A 15,026-nucleotide genomic window follows, 5' to 3' on the forward strand; every position below is an offset into this window, starting at 1 on the left:
GTACCATGAGTGTCGCACATGACATTGGCCGTCCAAATGTGATGTGAAGGAGGCAGCTAGCTGGACATCCACATCTTCAGTTCAAGGGAGAAGTCAGAGCTAGAAATAAACATCGGAGAATCACCAACACAGAGGTGATCTTTAAAGCTGTGAAGAGAGTAAATGGAATTACCCACGAGGGGCTGAGGGTCAAGGGCTCAACCTTGAGACACGGCAAGCCTCTGGAGGTCAGTTAGAAGAGAAATAGGCACAAAGGAAGTTGCAGAGTGGCATTCAGAGAGAAAGGATGAAAAGAAGCTTCTGGAATCGAGAGAAGAGAATCCTGCCAAGAGAACACGGTCGGTTGTGTAGAGGACAGTTAAGAGGGGGAGTTGTGTTTATTATATTTGGCAGCGGGACAAAAGGACACTTTTCATGGAGAGATGGAAACAGAACTCTGATGAGAGCGGGCTGGAGAGTGAACGGATCGTGTGAGTCCTTCAATAAGAAATCTGCAGAACAGGCTAATCCATAGAAGCACAATGTAGAGTAGTGGTTGCCAGGGCCCGGGGTGGGGGCGGGGTATGTGGTCAGGGAACGGGGGTAACTGCTGATGGGTTCAGGGTTTCTTTTGGAGGGGAAGGAGTTGTTCTGAAATGAGGCGGCGGTGGTGGTGGCACATCCCTGAACAGACTCAAAACCACGGAGTGGTAGTAACGTGGTGAATGTTAAGGTCTGTGAATTTCATCTCCATTTACAAATTAAAGAGAATGAAGTCGGACTCACAGAGCGTCTTGGGGGAAGGAATCACTGCGAAATGGAATTTTTAGGGGCGGAATCTGTAGAATTGCTGGGCAAGGGATCAGGGTCCCAACCAGAAACAAAAGAAGTTTGTCCAAAGGCAGGATAAATAAAAGAGCTGGGCTCAGGACCAGAGGGCTGGGGTGGGGTGTGTGTGTGTGTGTTGCCCAGCACAAGGTGTGGCTTTACACGGAGAAAGGCTTATCTTTCCAGCCTGTAATAACTTTGAGCCCGGCCCGGGAAGGAGCTGAGGTAGGGGTAGAAAGCAAGATTTTCTAGACTCAGACTGCCTGGAAAGGAGTCCCAGCTTTACCACCCGTGGTGTGACCGTGGCTGTCAGGGATTGTTTCTGAGCCGTGGGAAGATGGGGAGGTGGTACCTAGCATGGGCACATGTCCTTTACAAGAGGTGTTATAATAACCATGATAGGGTTATTCTTTTCACCCATCGAGGCCTTAGACGACGGCAACTGAGCACTGTTTTTAACTGCCGGGACTTTGCTCTAAACAAAACCAGATAATGAGAGTAAAGCCCAGGGTCCTGGCTGAATAGATGATCGCTACCCCACTCTTTGGATTGTGGTTTAGACCCCCAGCATTCCTCCACGGAGCACGTTTGGAAACTGCTGATGTAGCAGAGAGACCGCAGGCCTGGAACTGGGCCCTGCCCGCTGGGAACCAGCTGTGTGGCCTTCAGCAAGTGAATACCCTCTCTGGGACTGTTTCCTCATTCCTACAAAATGGGATGAGTACAGTGCTTTCCAACTGGGCTCTCTATCGCTGTGAGTCAGAGGGGTGCCTCAGGAATATTTGGGGAATGGGTAGGGGGGAGCATGGTGCTTGAGGACAAGAAAAAAGGAATGGCAGGAAGGGAGCAGACATGGGGGTGTGAGCTGGGAGGGGGACATAGGGAAAAGGGAAGCCTTTCAAGGTTGGTGGTGGTGGTTGTATGAGTATGTGTGTGTATTGATAACACATTAAACTTGCATGCTGATGGGAAAGGTTGGGGAGACAGGAGTGCAGGATGGAGGAATCGGGGGGAGGGAGTGAGATCCAGACACACAGGATTTGTCTTCAGGGACAGACACAGTACTATGAGGAGGACGTGTAGACACGTATGGGGCTTGACGTGTAGACACATATGGGGCTTCCAGAGACATCTAGGTGAGAAGGAACGAATTTACTACGATAATGTTAGGAGTGTGGGGTGATGAGGTGCCCAGTAGAGGCTTGGGGTCAGGATTAGAGTTTCTTTGCTCAGCGGGGAGTCTGCTTCTCCCTCTCCCTCTGCCCCTCCCCCATGCTCATGCTCTCGCTCTCTCTCAAATAAACAAAAAAAAATCTTAAAAATAATACATTTTTAAAAAATGAAAAAGTAAAAGCAGAACAGAAATCGTGGTTACTTCAGGGGAAAGGCCTGGAAGTCAAGGTGCGGGGGATGCCTACCTTTCAGTATATGTATTTTTATACTGTTGACCATGAGTGTTATTTTTACAAATAGAATAAGAACCTTAAAAAGCGAGTCATACTACTAGCCTAAATTACTACTACTGAGTCTGTCCTGTAAAAATTGTCCTCGTAAGTCACCCGAGTTCCAGAATTATATCAGCTTAATTTTTAAAAGGATGCGTAAGAGCAGAACGTGAGCCTCAGACTTTGCAGTCCCTTATCAGCTACCTGGACTTCTAACACCATTTTTCTTCTTTCCCATGTGCAGCACAATAAGTGTGCGACATACTCTGTGGGAATGCAGAAAACCTACTCCATGATCTGCTTAGCCATAGATGATGATGATAAAACTGATAAAACCAAGAAAATCTCGAAGAAGCCTTCTTTTTTGAGTTGGGGCACCAACAAGAACAGGCAGAAGTCGGCCAGCACCTTGTGCCTCCCGTCGGTTGGGGTTGCGAGGCCTCAAGTCAAGAAGAAGCTCCCCTCTCCCTTCAGCCTTCTCAACTCCGACAGTTCTTTGTACTGATGTGAGGAAACCAAAAACGTCCAGGCCCCAGATGTCTCCGGTGCTGACCAGGCGTTCATATCTGTGCCACGATGGAAAATTTCTAAATACTCGCAGATCCCATTTTCTCACTGGGTAAACTCACAATTGGTAGATCTTCATGAATGACAGTAACAAGAAACCTTGAGAAATTTGGGGAGTGTCACCATATTGCTGCAAGTTATTTATTATATAAAGTATTGTAAATAGAACGGTGTTGAAAATACGGCTGTTTTTAATGGCTACAGTGACGGTGTGTAGTTATTCTCAGAATTAAATAGGCTTACCTCTGTTGGTCCTCCTTGTAATCATTTCTAGACTTGGATAATAGATCATTCCTTAACTCAGAATTCAGATGACCCCAAATCAAGGCAGGTCAAGGGACTATGACAAGTTAGTCTTATTACTCAGGTAGTATTCCTAAGAAATGTTCCAAAGAACTGCTTCCTTAGGGGGAGTTCGTGAACCTAAAATGATAAGATTTTACGATTTTCTACATAATCTGATGCTATTTCCAGATAAAGTCTAGTGCCAAATTTACCATAACTTATTAGATAAAAACAACAAAACAAAACAAAACCCCCCACACACAATTTAGGAGCAGTGTTGGTTCTAGTCTGATGTCATTTACAAGTTGTTAACACAGTGGCAGTGTTAGATGGGATGCTATCTACAAGGTAGACAATATGCTGTTTGATACTCAAAACATTTTTGTTTAAAGTAGAAAATACGTAATTCTATATTATAAGAGTCTTTAAGATGGATTAGAGACATTTTATAAGGTAAAGATGTAAATGATTCTAGTTTAAAGCTCTATTTGACTTTTTAAAATGACGTTCGTACCTGTCGATTTCTCTTGCCATAAGTTGGATGATGCCGTGATTCTAGTAAGAGTCACGGTTGACGCAGTACAAGTTCTATACCTAAAAAAAAAAAAAATTGAAATCTATTTTTGAGAATTAACAAGAACAAATATTTTCTAGTGTGCAATATCAAAAGGGAAGCAACCATATTTGGCAAAGTGTATCCACTGCTATTAGGGACATTTTTGTATAAATATTTAAATAAATGTATTCATTTGACTGAGTTAATGGGTTTTGGCTTTTTTTTTTTCTTTTTTACTCTTTTTCTACTTAATGTCATTCCTCTTTAAATTGTTTCTACCCTAATGCACAAAATGTTCTTATGGTTTGGTTTTTTATGACTAACATTTCACAAAACAGGACTTACAGAGGTTTCAAGTTATTAGTATCTTTGAAAACATAAGGCATCTTTAAGTGCATTTATTTTTTAAAATTTAAATTCAGTTAATTAACATATAATGTATTATTAGTTTCAGAGGTAGAGGTCAGTGATTCATCAGTAAGATACCCAGTGCTCATTACATCATGTGCCCTCCTTAATGTCCATCACCTAGTTACCCCACCCCTCCACCCCCCCCCCCATCAACCCTCAGTTTGTTTCCTATGATTAAGAGTCTCTAATGGGGGTCGCCTGGGTGGCACAGCGGTTGAGCATCTGCCTTCGGCTCAGGGTGTGATCCCGGAGTTATGGGATCGAGCCCCACATCAGGCTCCTCCGCTATGAGCCTGCTTCTTCCTCTCCCACTCCCCCTGCTTGTGTTCACTCTCTCTGGCTGTCTCTATCTCTGTCAAATAAATAAATAAAATCTTTAAAAAAAAAAAAGAGTCTCTAATGGTTTATCTCCAATTTTGTTTTATTTTTTCCTCTCTTCCCCTATGATCCTGTTTAGTTTCTTAAATTCCACATACCAGGGAGATCATATAATTGTCTTTCTCGGATTGACTTATTTCACTTAGCGTGATACCCTCTAGTTCCATCCACGTCGTTGCAAATGGCAAGATCTCATTTTTTTTTTTTTTTTTTGATGGCTGAGTAGTATATTCCACTGTAGATATACACCACATCTTCTTTATCCATTCATCTGTCAATGGACATCTGGGCTCTTCCCATAGTTTGGCTATTGTGGACATGTCTGCTATAAACATTGGGGTGCAGGTGCCCCTTTGGATCACTATATTTGTACCTTTGGGGTAAGTACCCAATAGGGCAATTGCTGGGCTGTAGGGTAGCTCTATTTTCAACTTTTTGAGGAGCCTCCTTGCCGTTTTCCGGAGTGGCTAAGTGCATTTATGTTTTGAGTGGCTGATTGGACCTTTTCACCCCCACCCGGGCTCTCCTCTCTGGATGCATCTGCCCTGCCATTTTCCTACATATCTCCCCAGTGTTGGGCTATACATGGGCAAACACGTTCTTTTCCTCCTTCATACACATGGGCTTTTTACCTTTAAAAGGGAACTCCCAACTGCAGGCTGTGTTCAGAAGACATGCTCAGTGACTATGAACAAACTGCTGCTACCAGGAAGGGAGGGAGGGAGGAAGGAAGAAAAAGTGCAGTACGATTGTTTATTTACACTGGCAACACCCTCAAAACATACCGATAATAAGACCACATTGGAAGCACACTGGCTCTGCCACCAGGAACAAGGGGTTCATGGTACACAGTACAGGACTTCACTGTACGTTTGTTTCCTTCAGACGGTCACATCTACCTCCTGGAACTTGATTAGAACTTTCCATGATGGACACAGTTCAATCTGCTCAGGCTGGCTTTTTGCTGAGTTTGAGAGTTCCTTAATTAAACTCTCTTAGGAAGATCCCCATGGGCCTTCTCTTTCTCTTTTAAAGATTTGTTTGTTTTTGCTTTTAGATTTATTTATTTTGAGAGACAGAAGGAGAATCCCAAGCAGACTCCATGCTGAACAGAGCCAAATGGAGGGCTCGATCTCACGACCCTGAGATCACGATCTGAGCCAAAACAAAGAGTTGGATACTCAGCTGACTGCACCACCCAGGCCCCCTGGTTTTTTGTTTTGTTTTGAAGATTTTGTTTTTAAGGAATGGCTACCCCCAACATGGGGCTCAGTCCCAACCCCAAGATCAAGAGTCACATGCTCTACTGACTGAGCAGTCCAGGCATGCCCTCCACGCCTCCTCTTCCATTAGCAGAGTGAGGGCTGTGCTATCTGGAGCCCACTAACTTAAACACCCGAACCCAGAGAGCAAGGCAGGGCAACTGGCACTTTCCATACAGGCCTCACCCCCTCACTCAGTAGGTGGTGTGAAAGGAAAGTCTTTGTTCTCCATTTTTAAATACGAAAACCAAACAAGATCAAGATCCAGTAGCTCATGGTCCAAGAGGAGTACATGCTGCGAGAAGAGCCGAGAAGAGCCGTCAGTGGGGCTGTGTGAAGAACTCTTGAATGTGCTGGGCGACTGCTTGTCCCACGACTGGCTCCAGTTCTCGGATGGAAGCATTGCTTAGTTGCTGGATACTTGGGAACTTCTGAAGCAGAAGGGGAGCTTTAACTTTTCCAACTCCTGGGATCTGTTGCACCGTTCGAAGGAGGGATAGCTCAGGGACCTGAGTCCTTTTCTTACTGAGGAAAGGGTTCTTTCTGGGCTCTTTGGTTTGTTCTTGAACCTAAACCAAGGGTAAAGGGAAAGCACATGAGCGCCCTCTAGAGGACTGGCAGTTCTCTTAAAAATGTATGCAAATTTAGTTTCACTTTTTCCATTTGGTCCAGCTTGACTTACCACTACAGACGTTTTCATATACCATGAATATAATTTTTCAGGCATCAGCAAAATTATTGAAAGATGAACCATATGAGTACACAAAGGACTACGAAAAATTTATTAAAACTTGGATTTTCAGAATGCTTAGGACAAAGCAATGCAAACATACTCTGACAAATTCAAACATGTTCCTGTGGTCCGCTAAGAAATGATTCAGTTGTATGGGATTAAACTTTTTTTAAAGATTTTATTTATTTATTTGAGAGAGAGTGAGAAAGCAAGCGAGCACTTGCACACAAGCAGGGTGGGGGTCAGAAGGAGAGGGAGAAGCAGACTCCCTGCTGAGCAGGGAGCCGGATACAGGACTTGATCCCAGGACCCTGGGATCATGACCCGAGCAAAAGGCAGAAGCTTAACTGACTGAGCCACCCAGGCACCCAGTATGGGATTAAATTAAAACTAAACTGGACCTGCTTGGGACAGGACCCAGAGAGAGCTTGCCTACCAAAGGAGTAACCCAGTTTTCAGTCAGCGGTGGATATAGGAGGGCAGACAATAGCATTACATCAGGAGAAGTTAGGAACAGTGAAGCAAGGGAGGTCGCAGAGAAGGAAGAGTGATCTGTGAACGACACCGGGCTGCTTGCATTTTTCAATTTGGTTCTCAATCCTAGCTACACACCAAAAGGGAAATTTAAAATCAACAACACAACACAAATTGATGCTTTAGGCCCTACCCTGACATTCTGATTTTTAATTGATCTGAGGTAAGGCTCACATATCGCTGTTCTTAAAAGTTCCTCAGGAAATTCTAAAGCACGGCCAAGATGAATAATCAATGAAGACAATGGAGAATCAGGTTTTGTATTTTTAAAAAAAGATCATCTGTTTTGGACTGCAGTTGACCACAGATAAGTGAGGACGACCGTAGACAGGACTGATGGATTGCAACCGTAGCAAGGGCAGCAGCTGGAGTGAAAGATCCAGGAATGTCAGGTGGGAGTCTGTAAGGCAGGGCTCCTATTCCTAGAGGAGTAGGAATCAGTACTTACCAACTGGATGATAAGGCAGGATGCTTCCATCTGGCTGGCCACTGGAAGCAACACCATCCCAAGGTCCAGCACAGTAAACTTCTGTATGGCTGAGAAGTATTGTTCACTCATCTGCGTTTTCTCAACTATTACAATCCCTTGAAGATTACTGGACTTCAAAGGAAGAAAAAAACCAAAACAGTAAACCATTTGGTAACGAAACTACCCTCCAGTTTAAGAAACCTATCAGTCTAAGAGTGCTCGGAATGGCCAATGGTTATATATAAATTATTACAAAGGATGGAGGAGGGGGCAAATGGAAGTCAATTTTCCATCAGTGTCTTCAATTCAGTACTTACATTTCTAACCCGAACAAGCCTCTTCCTGTAGCCATTTCCTGCCACCAAATCAGCTTCAGTGACATAAAGAATGCAAGATCTGCTTGACAGGTAAAAATCTACCGGTGTCAGGCCATCCTCAAAAACGATTTTAATTTTCCCTTAGAACACAGACAAGAAAAATGAGTTCCGTGAGCGCTGGGTGAAAAGCGACAGTAAGTAGCACGTTTTGAAAAAGCTTAGAAGAGGGCATGTGCAGAGGGCAGCCCACCGACCTTGCATCCCGTGCACGAGCTGCGACCCACGCCACTTCTCGTTGGCCACGACATGCCCAAAAGGCACGTGCATGGGGCCTGTGCCCTCAGGGGGGTTCCTGGCCATCGGTGGCCTCGATCTAACAAGGAAAACAAGAAGACGGCGTTTGAGCAGGCTCTCCTGCACACGGCCCCACGTACCCCTCAAAGTCAGGGCCTCTCTGGCAGGCGCCCGTTTGCAGCGTCTTTAAAAGACTGAATTATTTGCTGAAGTCTAAAATCCAGGAGATTCCCGCCGTGGTAGCCGCGTCGCTCATTTTCGTCACCTGCTGGCTCGGTCTGCGCCACGGCTTCTCAGTCCCGTCTGGAGCCAGCCCAACCCCACCTGGGCCCCAGCCAGAGGACCCCGAACTTTCACCTGCGGCGCTCCACTTACGGTTTCCCTCGGTTGAGCTTGCCAATTTTTCATCCTGCCCGCCCTCCACCTCTCACGGCGCCGGATTGGCTAGGGCGTCAGAGATCGCCACCTCAGCTGGCCAATAAGAGAACGGACCACGCTCTGTTTCCGCCCCGGAGGAATTTGAATTGGGGGATGCTGGTTGCCAAGAGCGACGGGTGCGGAGTAACCTTGGCTCTGATTGGCCAAGGACAAAGTAGAGCCAATGGAAGACGAGGTTGTTGTGAAGTGCATTGCGTAGAAAAAGCGTCTGGGGCTAAGCCAACGGGAGGGGCTCGGGTTCTAGGGAGCGGTCCTCGCCTGTGGTGCTATTTGCACGTCGGTCCAGCCCTGGTCCGGTCACTCCCCGCAGCAAGGATGCTCCAGGGATTTCGCAGGGGCCGCAAGAGCCAGTTCGTAAGTAGATCCCGGGGGCCAGGAGTTAAAGGAGAAGGGTTTGGGATTTGGCCTGAGGTTGAGGCCAGCAGCAGCACAAAAGGAAGTGGTTTTCCGTTCGAGAAGCCCTGATTTTTTGTGTTCTAAAGCATTCTCTATCCCAGGGTCAGCCTCAGTCAGACAGAAGTCGCCTTGTCTCCCCTGCTATGTTCGCTCCCATGTCGGGGAGCAGTCCTGCCGGCAGAAACCTACTCCACTGCTGAATATCTCCCAGTGGGAAGTCGTTCTTGAGTCCTCCCTCCGCTATCCACCGCGTAACTCCATCAGCCAAGTTCCATAGATTTTACCCACCAAATATAACCTGCTGTTCCCGCCTCCACCCTGGCTTCCAGCATCTACCTGGCTCCTGCCTCAGCTCCTCGCTTTTTCTCTGCTTCCAGTCTTGCCCTTTTCCTAGGTCCGTTCTCCACATGGCAGCCAGAGGGCTTCTTTTAAAATGGACATCTGATCTTGCTACTGCACTCCTTAAAACCCAGTGTCTCCAAAACACACACACTCTCTCTCTTTCTCTCTCTCTCTCTCTCTCTCCAGCCATTTCTTCTGTTCCTTCAGGCCTTTGCTAGTCCTTCTGCCCTGAATGCTTCCCTGCAAATCTTACTATGACCACTCTATCACTATAGGCGTCTGCTCCCAATTTCATGCCTTTCGCTGCCAGGTGAAACTTTCCAGGGGCAAATTTCCGTGTGTGTTCCTGACTAAGCCACAGGTTCTCCTTAGTCACGTGAAAAAACTCTTAAATGGGAACAATCCCCACTCTTACCCCAGCCCATTCTTCTAGCCTCTCCTCCCAACGCTTCTGTATTCCAGCAAACTGTAATACTTCTTATTTCTAGAACACTGCCACTAATGTCTTGCTTCTTTCCGTTGTTCATGCTGTTCCCTCTTCCTATGTTTTCCATCTCATTTCCCACACGTGAGAGCTCAGTGGCTGTCTTTGGTGACCCAGTCTAAATACCTTTGTGATTTTTCTCCAGTGAGACATTAGAGGTCCCCTTGCTGGGTCCTGAAGGAGCCCTTCTCTCCCTGTGCCACCCCAGCACCAAATTTGTCTTTACCTTTCCCTTGGCGCTTGCCATAATTCTGTGTTACTTGATAAGTACTTGGGTGTTTTCCCTCCGAACGCTATTACCTGGACCGTGAGGACAAGGTTTCTTCATTGCAGTCCTGGTATTTTGCCTCTAGTAGGTGTGAATAATGAATGGCTAGTGCCTAGAGAGTGAAGAGTAGGCTACACTCAGAAACTTCTGAATGACTACCGCTTGCCTAAAGCCAGATTCTCTGATTTTCATTGTATGTAGGAACTAGTTTTCACTGTTCTGCATCTTTGAGGTAAACTACCTAAAATCTTTATTAAGCTTCTGCTTGGTGTGGAGTAATGGGGGAAGTGCTTGAGTTCCAGGGTTGATAAAGACAAGAAGGTTGTCTGCTCTCGGGAAGCTTCCATTCTGCAAGGGGGGAGGGGAGCAAGCAAGCGAGGGAGTAGAGTCACTGGGGGTCGTGCTGTGAGACTGGAGGTCCTAGAGGGTGACTCTGGGGGATGGTCAGGGAAGCCCCTCTGAGGAGGGAAGGACGAGAAGTTCCCCACAGTGGGCAGCTGCAATGGTGTTCCCTGGGTGGGCATGCTTGCCTGGCCAGATGGGAATTGGGGATGTTAGAGGGAAGACTGGGTTCCTGGTGGGGTTAGATCCCTGGGTGGCCAGTGCAGGTGTCCCCTTTTAAGCCCCAGGTGGGGTGGTAACAGGACCCAGGTGATTCCATACACCACTGACGCCGCTGGGTTTCATTTGTGCAGAAACACATCATCCATGGCCTTCTGCCTGCAGCCAGCATCGCACCAAAGCCAGCTGTGCCCCGCACACCGCCTCCCCGCAGCCCCAACCCTTCTCCAGAGAGACCAAGGTGAGTCTCGGGTGAACAGGCCATTAGATTCATGTCCTTCGAACTGTTTATCATGGTTCCAGAATCAAGCACTTAATAAGGTTTCTCTGTGGGATAATGATCTGTCCCTTTCAGGTGTATGGAGTTTGCCCATTTCGTAAGAAAGCAATTACTTTTCCAGAGAGAAAGCGTTAAAGCCCAAGTATATAGGTTCATAGTACGTTGAAAGCAATTTGAATTATGCAGATAATTTTCTTTTGAAATACAAGTCTGCCTTTTAAAAGAGCTGATTTGGGGGAAGGAAGGAGGGAAGGAAGGTGTTCACTCTCTAGGGCCTGGAATTCCCCCATCTTCCAATGCTCCCGACATCAGAGAACTAACTTTCTTTTATACCTAACACCCCTGCCTGTGCCTTCTAAGGGCTTAGACACAGGAGAATTTTAGACTATTTTTTTTATCCATAAAAAGCACTGATACATGGCTTGACACCAGTGAATTGACAGTGAGAACTAATTCCATGCACGGGTGGAACCTTTGTTAGTGTTCTTCGAAACTAGAATATGGTATGCCTCCTGAGAAAAAAACACTTTGAAATATTTTTAGTGTTTGTTTTTTCCTTAAGTACCATGTTGCTAACAAGAAGAGCCGTTTATTAGTGTTTACCCCGAGCCGAGGACTATAGTAAGTCCTTCAGAAGCATTATTTCATCCCATCCTCTCAACGACCCTCTGAGAGAGGTCTTGTTGGCCGCTCTGGCTCGGGCTCAGGTGTTGAGTGTTGGTGTAAAGTCTCACAGCTGGCAAGCGATGGCCCCACGGCAGGACCTCTGTGGGTCTGTCTGTCCAGCTCTTCAGTGTCTCTGTGACCAACCCTGACTCTGTGTCGTTAGGGCTTACGTGTTTATGTCTCAACAGTGAGAGCGAGACGGTTAGCTTTACCTTCCATCATCAAGCAGAAAAACCAACACGTTTCATTTCATGGCAAGCATGCTGTCGGTACATGAGAAAACCTCTTGTCTCCTCTACAAAAATACCTTCCTGGATTATAATGTTTATAAGCCAAAAATAATCCACAAGGCTCTGGCAAATGTGGCGTATTTCTACATTTTTTTATTTATAGGAAATGACGTTCAAATTAAACTGAGATGTTACTTCCTGCGAAGTGTAATAGCCTAAGAATCCTACAGCCATTTACTTCCACTTCCCCCTTCCCATCCTTCGTGTTACTGTTGCCCTTTTTAATTCCATCCGTTAGGGGTGCCTGGGTGGCTCAGTCATTAAGCATCTGCCTTCAGCTCAGGTCAAGATCCCAGGGTCCTGGGATTGAGCCCCGCATTGGGCTCCCTGCTTAGCGGGAAGCCTGACTCTCGCTCTCCCCCTCCCCCTGCTTGGGTTCCCTCTCACTCTCTGTCAAATAAATAAATAAAATCTTTAAGAAAAAAATTCTGTCCATTATAAATCCCACAATGCATTGTTATTATTTTTGCCTTATATAGTCTTTTATCTTTCCTAAACCAGTTTTATTGAGGTATAATTGACATATTTGAAACGCATCATGTCATGACATATGTTTACACCCATGAAACCATCACCGTGATCAAGATAATAAACATATCCATCATCCCCTCGGGTTTCCTTCTGGCCCCTTTGTAGTTCCTGCCTCCTGTTCTTCTCTCCCCCTTCCTCTGCCCTATCCACCGTCACCCCCATCTCCCCACCACCACTGATCTGCTTTCTGTCACATTAAATTAGTCTGCATTTTCTAGAATTTTATACAAGTGGGATTACACAAAATAATTATGCCGGCTTCTTTGATTCAGCAAAATTATTTTGAGATTCAGCCATATTGTTGTGAAAAATCAGCAATTCATCCCTTTTATTGCTGAGTAGTGTTCCATCGTATGAATAATGGATATGTCACAATTACAGTTTGTTTCTCCATTTACCTGTGGATGGATATTGGAGTTGTTTTCAGGTTCTATTATTTTGAAAATAAAGCTGCCGTGACCATTTGTGCACAATTTGATTCCTACACATGCTTTTGTTTTTCTTGGGTAAACACCTAGGAGTAGAATAGGTGGGTCCTAAATAGGTGTATGTTAAGTAACTGTCAAACTATTTTCCAGTGTTTTAATTTTTGTTCTGACCAGCGTTGCTCACATCCTCACCAACACTTGATTTAGTCAGTAGTGTGTGTGTGGGGTGTGGTTTTCTAATTTTAGTTGGCATTAGCTCTAACTCATATTGCCTGTTGATAGGATTTTGGAAGTGGTGACGGAGCATAGGTAACAATGTATGGAGCTTGTCTGGCGAATCTCCATCTTCCTTATGCTTTCTGGATGACTGTATACTGATTTGGTGTGGCCCATTCCTTATTGCTTTGGCCCGGGCAGCTCTGTTGTGCCTGGAGTCCTTGCACACATCTGAAATTCCCAACTCCTTCCTTGCAGTTTTCTGGATCTCTCTACCCGAGGGGGCAGATTTCTTGAGGCTTCCTCCACAGATGTGCTTGTGAATGTGAATTTTGGACATTCTAAGAGAAGTAGTGTAGTAGTATCTCATCGTGGTTTTATTTTGCTTTTCTTTGATACCTAAGGTGGTTGAACATCTTTTGTGTTTATATGGCATTTGTAGATCTTCTTTGGTGACGTGTCTATTCAAATCTTGTGCCCTCTTTTAAAAATTGGGTGGTTTGTGTTCCTGTTACTGTATTTTGAGAGTTCTTTATATATTCTGGATACAAGTCCTTCATCGAATATGAGATTTGCAAATGTTTTCTCCCTGTGCGTGGCTTGCCTTTTCATTCTCTTAACAGTGTCTTTCAAAGAGCAGAAGTTTTTAATTTTTATGAAGTTCATTTTATCAATTTTTTTCTTTTACAAATCAAGATTTCAGTATCTTATCAAAGAAATCTTTGCCTGACCCAAGGCCACAAAGATTTTCTCCTGTATTTTCTTCCAGAAGTTTTATAGTTTTGGGCTTTACATTGAGGTCTGTGATCCAATTTGAGTTTATTTTTGAATATGGTTCTGTGTGGGAGGTACAGATTCAAGCTCATTTTTTTTGCATATGGATACCCAGTTGTTCCAGGACCATCTGATGAAAGGCTGTATTGTATTAGTTACCTATTGTTGTGTAACAAATGACACCAAATCTTAGTGGCTTAAAGCATAAAACAGTCGCATTTTTTATCGCATGTTTCATGATGCTTTTTTTTAAAAAAAATTATTTCCTCTTTGTGTTTCATTTTGGCTATTTTCTCTTGTTTTGCTTTCAATTTCTCTAGTCTTTTCTTCTGCAATGGGTAATCTGCTGTCTGTCCCATACTGTGTAATTTTCAGCTCCCAGAGTTCAAGTCTTTTTCAATAATCTCCTGTGTTTCTACTTAGCTTTTTGAACATGTGGAATAAGTTATAACTGTTTTAATGTCCTTCTCTGCTAATTCTAACATATGCATTGAGTTCTGAATGGCTTTCCGTTGATTCTTCTCATAATTTTGGGTCATGTTTTTCTGTCTCTTTGCATGCCTGGTTATCTTGGATTGCATACTAGACACTGTTGTGTCACCTTGTTGTGTGCTAGATATTTTTCTTTTTTTTTCTTTCTTTTTTTTTTTAAGATTTTATTTTATTTATTCGATAGAGATAGAGACAGCCAGCGAGAGAGGGAACACAGCAGAGGGAGTGGGAGAGGAAGAAGCAGGCTCATAGCGGAGGAGCCTGATGTGGGGCTCAATCCCATAACGCCGGGATCACGCCCTGAGCTGAAGGCAGACGCTTAACCGCTGTGCCACCCAGGCGCCCCTAGATATTTTTCTATTCCTACCAATCTTCTGGAATTTTGTTCGGGGATGCAGTTAAGTTATGTGGAACTGATTTGATTTCTTAGGTCTTGTTTTTATGATTTACTAAGTACATCTGAACCAGTGCTCAATCTTGGGCTAATTACTCCCCACTACTGAGGCAAGACATTTCCGAGGACTGTACTCAACGTCCTATAGATTATAATTTTTTCCCATCTGTCTGGTGGGAACAGGCATGGTCCCCACTGATCCTCTAATCATTGTAGGTAGTTCTTCCCCCAGCCTTGGATAGTTTCCTCACATTCACGCGCTGAGGAATGTTTTGCTGAACACTCAGGGGGCCTTCTGCAGATTTCCGGATCTCTCTGTTCAGCTCTCTCCTTTCCGGTCCTCTGTCCTGCAAATTCTGTCCGCTGGGCTGCTCCTGGACGCTCAGCTCTGTCTCCACAGCTCAGGAG

General features: G+C 45.0%; 3 protein-coding genes across 5 annotated transcripts in view; 2 read left to right on the forward strand and 1 right to left on the reverse strand.

The window, feature by feature from the left end:
• RHPN2 (rhophilin Rho GTPase binding protein 2) overlaps positions 1-3,129 on the forward strand; it is a 55,191-nt gene extending 52,062 nt beyond the window's left edge. The window contains exon 15 of the mRNA XM_002929730.4: positions 2,497-3,129. Within this exon, the coding sequence (XP_002929776.1) occupies positions 2,497-2,757 (261 nt within the window). The 3' untranslated portion in view covers positions 2,758-3,129. The remainder of the gene's footprint in view (positions 1-2,496) is intronic.
• Positions 3,130-5,639: 2,510 nt separating this feature from the next.
• On the reverse strand, positions 5,640-8,471 carry FAAP24 (FA core complex associated protein 24). 2 transcript variants are annotated; one of them, XM_034639351.1, is made up of 5 exons: positions 8,434-8,471; positions 8,019-8,137; positions 7,765-7,904; positions 7,427-7,579; positions 5,640-6,280 (listed from the first exon to the last, which is right to left on the reverse strand). In XM_034639351.1, exons 2-5 carry the CDS (start codon positions 8,122-8,124, stop codon positions 6,032-6,034), a joined length of 648 nt encoding a protein of 215 aa, XP_034495242.1. In that variant the 5' UTR covers positions 8,125-8,137; positions 8,434-8,471; the 3' UTR covers positions 5,640-6,031. The 2 variants fall into 2 exon arrangements, with proteins under 2 accessions (XP_034495242.1, XP_002929779.1); XM_002929733.4 differs by having other exon boundaries at positions 8,324-8,444.
• A 237-nt stretch (positions 8,472-8,708) lies between these two features.
• CEP89 (centrosomal protein 89) overlaps positions 8,709-15,026 on the forward strand; it is a 73,097-nt gene continuing 66,779 nt past the window's right edge. For both annotated transcript variants that reach the window (XM_019810438.2, XM_002929732.4), the window contains exons 1-2: positions 8,709-8,850; positions 10,682-10,788. In XM_019810438.2, coding sequence (XP_019665997.2) covers positions 8,812-8,850; positions 10,682-10,788 — 146 coding nt within the window. In that variant the 5' untranslated portion in view covers positions 8,709-8,811. The remainder of the gene's footprint in view (positions 8,851-10,681; positions 10,789-15,026) is intronic.

Source organism: Ailuropoda melanoleuca, chromosome 12 (assembly GCF_002007445.2).
Source record: "Ailuropoda melanoleuca isolate Jingjing chromosome 12, ASM200744v2, whole genome shotgun sequence".
In the NCBI taxonomy this organism is placed as follows: domain Eukaryota; kingdom Metazoa; phylum Chordata; class Mammalia; order Carnivora; family Ursidae; genus Ailuropoda; species Ailuropoda melanoleuca.

Excerpts from the sequence above, each read along its gene's own strand:
- FAAP24 (XM_034639351.1), bottom strand. The coding sequence starts at position 8,124 with ATGGCCAGGAACCCCCCTGAGGGCACAGGCCCCATGCACGTGCCTTTT. Across the intron at positions 7,905-8,018 it reads GCTCGTGCACGGGATGCAAG|GGAAAATTAAAATCGTTTTT; the intron begins GTCGGTGGGCTG and ends CTGTGTTCTAAG. Across the intron at positions 7,580-7,764 it reads GGCTTGTTCGGGTTAGAAAT|TCCAGTAATCTTCAAGGGAT; the intron begins GTAAGTACTGAA and ends CTTCCTTTGAAG.